The sequence below is a fragment of the Sinocyclocheilus grahami genome, unplaced genomic scaffold, assembly GCF_001515645.1.
Source record: "Sinocyclocheilus grahami isolate Dianchi unplaced genomic scaffold, SAMN03320097.WGS_v1.1 scaffold1046.1, whole genome shotgun sequence".
In the NCBI taxonomy this organism is placed as follows: domain Eukaryota; kingdom Metazoa; phylum Chordata; class Actinopteri; order Cypriniformes; family Cyprinidae; genus Sinocyclocheilus; species Sinocyclocheilus grahami.
The window spans coordinates 13,524-13,978 of record NW_015506225.1 but is presented as its reverse complement, the minus strand read 5'-3'; the positions used below and the strand labels follow the sequence as shown (position 1 = coordinate 13,978).

Genomic DNA, 455 nt, shown 5'->3' with positions numbered 1-455 from the left:
TTTTTTACTGTAATCTGGTGTTTTATGTATTTTTGTTTAATTCTAGGAGCAGCTCAATACATCACTGAAATCATTACAAGAGAAACTGAATCAGAATGAAACAATGAAAGGAGAGTTTGAGAAAACAGTTGAACACATCGAGGTGAGGAAACAGAATCCAGAGCTATTTTCATTACAGCTGTAGATCACTAGATACAGTTATGATCTGATATATTTATTATAGTGGTCTCCAGGGGGCTGTTTCATAAAAAATGCTAAGAAAAGCAGAGATTAAAGTCCAAAACCTGACTTGAATGACCTAACAAATCAATCGGGGCTAAAGCGGTTCCATAAACAACTATTTAAGTTCATGCAATCTCACTAATTTGATCCTGGTTCAATGAGTCAAGATCATTTGATGTTCAGGCTTATTCTTAAGCAGACCTTAATGTCGATCAAGGATCAGATCGATCCAC

General features: G+C 35.4%; 1 protein-coding gene across 1 annotated transcript in view; it reads left to right on the top strand.

The window, feature by feature from the left end:
* The window catches only part of LOC107566100 (E3 ubiquitin-protein ligase TRIM17-like), a 5,565-nt gene that overhangs the window by 2,856 nt on the left and 2,254 nt on the right, over positions 1–455 (top strand). The window contains exon 2 of the mRNA XM_016251472.1: positions 47–142. Within this exon, the coding sequence (XP_016106958.1) occupies positions 47–142 (96 nt within the window). The remainder of the gene's footprint in view (positions 1–46; positions 143–455) is intronic.